This window comes from Egretta garzetta, unplaced genomic scaffold (genome assembly GCF_000687185.1).
Source record: "Egretta garzetta isolate BGI_Z169 unplaced genomic scaffold, ASM68718v1 scaffold217, whole genome shotgun sequence".
In the NCBI taxonomy this organism is placed as follows: Eukaryota; Metazoa; Chordata; class Aves; order Pelecaniformes; family Ardeidae; genus Egretta; species Egretta garzetta.
Window position 1 is genome coordinate 583,396 of NW_009260395.1, and position 7,465 is coordinate 590,860.

The following is a 7,465-nucleotide window of genomic DNA, read 5'->3' on the forward strand; positions in this document are numbered from 1 at the left end:
TTCCATTCTAAGCCTGAGGAACTAGGAAAATACAGAAGAACAAGACCACCATTTATTCTGATCATGTATGGCCTCATAAACCCCAACTTCCACAAATCATAAAGTTTTTTTGTATGTTAGAATTCTCTAGAATACCCTTTTCTTATGAATTTAAAAGCCTGTTCCTCAAGACTGAATCTTCAAAAGTAGAGTTGTTCCAGTAAAATTAGTTTCCCACATTTGAATGAAACTTAAAAAAAAAGTAGGTGAATTTCAAGGTTTATTTGGCATCATGTGAAGTAACATTTCTTCTAAAGGAAATGTAAACCTTTTCACAAAATTCTGGAATTGGTAATAGATAGTAGATGTGTTTCTGCTTTTACACGCAATTTCTATAGCGAGGTCTGACGTACTACTTGCTTTCTGTAGGTAAAATTACCAACTTCAGTAATATTTATCTTTGTATAATGAATACAGCTAATGTTATCAAGTCCGTCTCTGCTATTTTAGGCAAAGATCATATAATCACTTTCATAAAAGCAATCTATGTTTCAGAAAGTTTTCTTTTACCACCACTATTTACACAGAAAGAAGATCCCAGTACACTGGTGCCAAGAGTGCAAACCTTTTAATTACACAACTAATCTATTAATGCGTACGTATATTTGTTCTTCTGTCAAAATTGTCATTTGACTTGATTTTCCTTTGTATATTTATTCACTCCCAATTGTCAAGACTGTTGATATCTTCTCTCAACTTTTATTAGAATGAACAACTGTCAAACTTTCCAAGGTCCATTTACAAGACTGAGGTTTTGTTTACCTTACTACTTCTTGCAATTTTCTCTTCATTCACTCCAGTTTGATCTCATATTTCTTTTACTGATATCAGAGTTGTTCTACAGTGTTATGGTTAAGAACTCATCAGTGTCTCACTACTCCAATTTGTAGGTCATCCACTGCATGCTAATCCTAACCTGTAATAGCAATGTCTCCTTATTTTCTATTAAAAGCAAATTTCAGCAGTGTACCTCTAGTGGTTTTGTCCATCATTAAGGAAGATACTAATGAATATTGTGCTATGGCTAAGCCCAATTCATCCTCCCCTCCCCTCCACTAAAAATAGATATTAAAAGATTTGATTCTCATCTCCCTAGTAGCCAATTCCTGCTTTATTTGATAATTTTGGTACTAATTTACCACTTTACCGCATCTCTTGATGATTTTGGAGCCCTCCCAAATACCTTAACAATTGTGCTGGTTTTGGCTGGGATAGGGTTAATTTTCTTTATAGTCCCTAGTACGAGGCTATGTTTTTGGTTGGTAATGGAAAGATCATGTGGATATTTTATTTAGTTTTGAACAGTGCTGACACAGAGTCAAGGCCTTTCCTGCTCCTCACCCCACCTCAGCAGCAAGTAGGTTGGGGGTGCACAAGAAGCTGGGAGGGGGCACAGCCAGGACAGCTGACCTCAACAGGCCAAAGGGATATCCCACACCATGTGACATCATACTCCGTATATAAACTGGGGGAAGAAGAAAGAAAGGGGGGAATGTTTGAAATGATGGCATTTTCTCTTCCCAAGTCACAGTTATGCGTGATGGAGCCCTGCTTTCCTGGAGATAGCTGAGCACCTGCCTGCTGACCGGAAGCAGTGAATGAATTCCTTGCTTTGCTTTGCTGGCACATGTGGCTTTTGCTTTCCCTATTAAAACTGTCTTTATCTCAACCCATGAGTTTTCTCACTTTTACTCCTTGGATTCTCTCCCCCATCCCACCAGGGGGGAGCAAGCGAGCAGCTGTGTGGGGCTTAGTTGCCAGCTGGGGTTAAAGCACGACACAATTCAGCTAAAACTTCATATGTTAAACAAGGCCAACTAGCATTTATAATTATTTCATACATTCTTCTAGTAAGCCATATGAATTAATCAATAGTTATAAATATTTGATCAAGTTACTGACAAAAGGGTAGAAAACATAGGGGGTACAGACATATGTTGCCTAGATCTGGAGTTCAGGAAAGCTGGGCAATGAGCTTCCTTATAGTTGCTCCATTTACTCCCACAGGATTCCCGTTACAAAGTCTGTCTTTATGTGGATTACCAAGAACCAAACTCCAGTAGAGGTTCATTAGAGTCAGGATCTCCTACTTTTATGTCTTAACATATGGCTTCTTATCACGGCAGGCAAAGGCTATACACTCAAGCCATTTTCCATCATCTGATCCACTGTCACTTGTCACACAACCAGCCTTCCAGCATCTCCTGTAACGTGATGCATCAGACCTGGAGCACTGGGCTATGTGACTGGGTATTGCCTGTGGTGAGATCAAATGTGTCCTCTGATGTGACCAAATTCAAACTACCCTACCATTTGACAAAACCTGTCTGCTCGCATACTGAATGTTTGCACATCTTACACTGACAAATGCCTGTTTAGCTATTAGCCTGGTTTTCTAAAAAAAAAAATCCTCCAAAAGCAAACCACCTTAAAGTTAATACATTTGCCCTGTTTTTCTGCTTGAAAGTCACGTCAGACAAGTGGCCCACTGGCCATTACAGTGAAATTTGACACAGACTTCAAAGTTATTAAGGTTAACCCCACATAATACATGCCTGGGGAGATATACGTACCTCTCAAAGCTATCTGTACAGATCTCCGGTTGAGGGGCAAGCCATTCTGCACACCTGATAGTTAAGCAGCAAGAAATGGCCAGCCTGTGTATGGCCACAAAGCAGCTAGCAGTTGAACAGGAGGTGGCTGGGGATGGTAAGGTGATTTTGGTCATTACAGCAGATGAACTAAGGGACCACCTGGGAGCTCTGAGGGCAAGAGCATTCTTATGGTCTGTCACAAAGTCCACTAATAAGGACCCAGACCTCATTAGTGCTGCTGTTCACAAGACCCCTCTGTTTTAACACTGTGCTTTTCCCAAGACAGTAAGGGATGGAACAGCCTAGACATAATGAGCTTGTTGACCCAGATGCCAGGTAACCGCACTGAGGAGTCTGATATGCCCATAGTCAAAATATGAGATATACACACACTCCCATTAGTAGTACCTCATCTATTGGTAAAAAGCTACAAGAAAATGTTTAACTTATCTTAATACTTGTATACCAAGCAAACAACTGCAAAAACACCCACTGAATTTCCAGAGGATTTATTTTTACTTCACCAATGCTAATGTTCCCTTTCCAAAGATAGTTATAAGACATAACATAAAGATTTTTTTTTTTAGTTGGTGCCATCAACAATCCTTCTTAGATGTACTTATAATTCTGTATGTGGAAGAAGTTGAAATGCGTAATTTATTTGTTTATACTTATCCTCCCGGAAGTCCAGCTGCCCTTCTGAGTATCAATTTCATAAACTAGATATTTGTTGAATCCTAGATACTACACTAAGAGACTGTAAACACAGCATACTGTTAAACTTATACAGGAGTCCAAAACCATCCAGGACAGCCATTTTCAGAATATCTCAATAGGCATACATTAAAATCATAACCACTGCAGTGTGCCTCCTAGCAATATTGTTCACATCCATTCCACTAGATTTGAAACAGCAAAGGAAGCAGAACTGCAGAGTGAACCTTGAGCAGGGATGAATTTTTGTTTGTGCAGGGTCCACTGTAGCTCTCACCAGAGCATTGATCAGAACATACTCATATACAGTACATGTATTTACAAACACTTCCGCTGAAAGTCAAAATAGCCTTAGGAGCTGTGACTGACAGATAAAATGGTTACAGAAGTTTAAATATGCTAATGAAATTGAGAATGGTATAAGATGTGCAATTAATTCTAAGTGAACAACAGAGGAAAATTTATTAAACAAGGGAGGGCAAGGGCCTATGTAGTAAGAATGGAGCATGAACACCCGATGAGGACACAGGGTACAGACTGACACTAGAGAAGACTTACACCAAACCATTTTCATCACTTTATAATACTAAGATAAAAATATATATGTATATATATGTGACTTTGTAACTAGGGGATGTTGTTTTGTGAAAGTATTGAGAATACCCAGGTATCGGGTATATGTAAGTTAGCACTTTGTCAGAAAAAGCATGTTAGGGCCAGGCTGCCTGACAATAAACATGACAAAACCTTTGTAATGGGACTGAAGCCCAAGACTGTTCCCAGCAGAAGGGACACCAATCTTACGTGAGGCAGGTATGCATTCAGACAGTGCAAATAACCTCCCTGTGTTTTCTCCTCTACCAATGCTGCTGGTAAAATCAATCTAAACTCAACCTTTATTTGGTAGTCTGGGCTGCATCCGGGAGAAGCGTGGCCAGCAGGTCGAGGGAGGTGATTCTGCCCCTCTACTCTGCTCTGGTGAGGCCTCACCTAGAGTACTGCGTCCAGCTCTGGAGCCCTCAGCACAAGAAGGACATGGAAGTGTTGGAGCGGGTCCAGAGGAGGGCCACAAAAATGATCCGGGGGCTGGAGCACCTCTCCTATGAGGACAGGCTGAGGGAGTTGGGCTTGTTCAGTCTGGAGAAGAGAAGGCTGTGGGGAGACCTGATTGCGGCCTTTCAATACCTAAAGGGGGCCTATAGGAAAGGTGGGGAAAATCTTTTTAGTAGGGCCAGCTGTGACAAGACAAGGGGTAATGGTTTTAAACTAAACCAGGGTAGGTTTAGACTAGATATAAGGAAGAAATTCTTTAACAATCTGCTTTATCTCAAAGCACAATATAGCTGTGCTACAGCACTCTCTCTATAGCAGTTTTTCACCAATTAAAAAAAAAAATTAATTCTTAGTAGTTTTTAGCAGGTATCTTACGAGAAATAAATTGTTCTTCAAGAGAACATTACCTTTGTCACTTAGCCTTCTCCCACCTTGGATAGCATGTCTTACTAGATAGCAGGACTTCAACAAAGAGAAATCTTAAACGCTCGTATTTTACAGCATACTTTACGTACCAAGGAAGAAAGAATTAAGACCAACCAACATAAAGAAATTGTATACATTTCTCTAGCAAAGTTTTAATTTTTTTTTCATACAAAATTTAACTGTACAGTTAATGTAAGTTTTGAAAAGGTCAAGGTCAGTATTTTAAAATCTAATATTAAAAATAAGTATTATTAAGTTTACTATATACCCATCAAGATGATAGGCTATTTTCACTCCTTATCTATTCAAAGGGGGAGAAACTAGTAATATGTTAACAATTTTTAAAGACACCACTCCCTACTACACATCTAATTTAACAGCACCTAATTTAATATTCAGCAAGATGAATATGAATGGGACAGGTATCTAAAGGATCTGGTGACAACTGTAACTGCTGACCAAAAAGACAAGACAGCACTGAAATGTGATAAAATAATAAATACTAAGTACGAAGTTCTGTACTTTTAGATTGTATTATTGTTTTGACTGTCCTTGAGTGTCTAAGACTGAAAACAGACAGCAACAGAATTCCAGGTTCCTGCCTGGAAATTTCAATGCAACTCACAGCTTTTTCATAAATAACTGAACTTCAGAGAAAATTAATAGTTAGTCAATAATTTTTAGACAACCAAAAAAGATGCATGTGACATTCTGAGACATTTAATCCACAAAAGTGGCATTTATCAATAATACATGTTGAGGCAGTATTCTAAGAAGGAAAGGTGACACACAGACTTTAAAGCTTTGGGCTCTTTAGAAGTGATTGAAAAAAAAACAGCATGAAAAAAAACCCAGCATGGTACCAGTAGGAAGCAGTGAAATTGCACAGGTTCCTGGAGGCGTTCCAGAAGTGGAAGATTCCCTCTCTGCAAGCAGTGATCCTTCATTGCATATCCTCTCACAAACACATGAATTCACAAAGATAAAGAAAATAATCACTTAGAAATACTCAGACTGACTGGAGTTTATCCTGAAGTTCATCAAATTCCTTTGGCTAAAGAAGTTCAAGAACTGCAATTTTCATTTTCAGAAAAAAAATTGAATTAAAATGCCATGCTGTACTTACTATTCCAGCAAAAATAATAACTGCAAATTCTGGAAGATGAAATTACTGCTTTTACTGGGTTCTGTAGCCTATCATTTCTGTATGTCATTAAAATATGTGTTTTTTTCAAAATATACATGCAATATTAAGCATACTTATAGAACAATTCAGCATAGCTTATTATTGTAGCATGTTTTACTTATAACAAAAATGTGGGTTTATATCGAATATATCCATAATTATATTCCATACTATACAGTGCATCTTGAACCTCAGTTTGCACTTATACTTGATGCTTATTATTAAAAAAAAATCAATAAATCCTCTAGTGAAAAAAGCTGCTACATGTTTACATCTCTCTAAGTAGGAAGCACGGACAAATGAAATGTATTAATCAAACCTGAGAGGGGTTTTGGAACTAGGTAAGATTCCATTAGTATTATCACTTATCAGTAACTAAATATAGATAGGGCCGCAAGTTCCTCTTCAGAGTGTGCAGAATACAATGCTTGAAATGTAAGCCTCAGCTACAATTTGGTATCGATGAACAGCATTTTGCCGGGGTTTTTTTTGACTGTGCTAAACCCTCCTCTGCTGTCAGTTAACTTCACCTCTGTCTTTGGATAGTAAGTAAGGCAGTATGTATGACATCCCTTGCTTGACTGAGTCATAAAGAAAAACGGGAATCATATTTAAAAATAAGTGAATTACACTACTGACTCCTTGCTGAAACACTTTATTCGCCAAAATGTTACTTCTGCGTGTAAAATATTTTGCAAAGACCAACCTCTACTCAGTTATAACTGAGACTTATTTAGCCGGAAAGACAGCATTTCTGGCCTGTGTAGAAACAGCACTTTTTCACATTAACAGGGAGCTGGAAATTCTAAACGGCAAAAAAAAAAAAGCCCAATATAAGATTAAGAAATACCTGAAAAAACGTAATTTTCAGTATTTTTGCACCATTTGTACATGGTCAATGTAGAACAGTTAAGGCATAAATATTTCTGAAGGCAAGAAATGGGAAGAAGGGTCATTAATTTTCAAATAACCCTACATTTTTAGCCATGGCCCAACTTCAAAACCAAAAGGTAAACTAAATTATTACCTTTTTATGATTTTCAGATGGCCTGTAATTGCGAGCACACAGGAATCCAGTTCTGACAACCATTACAGTTCTTAGCAGAACAAAGAGCACAGGGGATAAAAGGCTTTTGTTTGGACAGGGTCCGTAGGAGCCAGAATCCAGCTAGGGTGATGCAGTACTTTGCATCTGGCGTGTGAACAATTGCCTCCTCTTTTCTACTCAACACAAAGCAGCAAGCCCGGGGAAGGCAGGCAGGCCACCCCCCCCGGCAGCTCCCGGGGTGTCCCAGCACTGCCAGGGGCTGGGACGGTTCTTCAGGAACATGGATGTACTCATGGCAACGATGGGGCCAGGGACACCGGGGGGAACCGCCTGCCGTTAGCGTGTAACGGCGTCGTGAAGAACTCCCCACAGACACGATCCGCAAGGGGATGAACGCGGCCTTGG

The 7,465-nt window shown here is 39.1% G+C and overlaps 2 protein-coding genes across 2 annotated transcripts in view; one reads left to right on the plus strand and one right to left on the minus strand.

Annotated features, from left to right (window-relative positions):
• KBTBD3 (kelch repeat and BTB domain containing 3) overlaps positions 1 to 7,458 on the minus strand; it is a 17,733-nt gene extending 10,275 nt beyond the window's left edge. Inside the window, exon 1 of the mRNA XM_035898509.1 lies at positions 7,040 to 7,458. The gene's annotated coding sequence lies outside the window, so the exon portion shown is untranslated. The remainder of the gene's footprint in view (positions 1 to 7,039) is intronic.
• AASDHPPT (aminoadipate-semialdehyde dehydrogenase-phosphopantetheinyl transferase) overlaps positions 6,999 to 7,465 on the plus strand; it is a 29,904-nt gene continuing 29,437 nt past the window's right edge. Inside the window, exon 1 of the mRNA XM_035898520.1 lies at positions 6,999 to 7,022. Within this exon, the coding sequence (XP_035754413.1) occupies positions 6,999 to 7,022 (24 nt within the window). The remainder of the gene's footprint in view (positions 7,023 to 7,465) is intronic.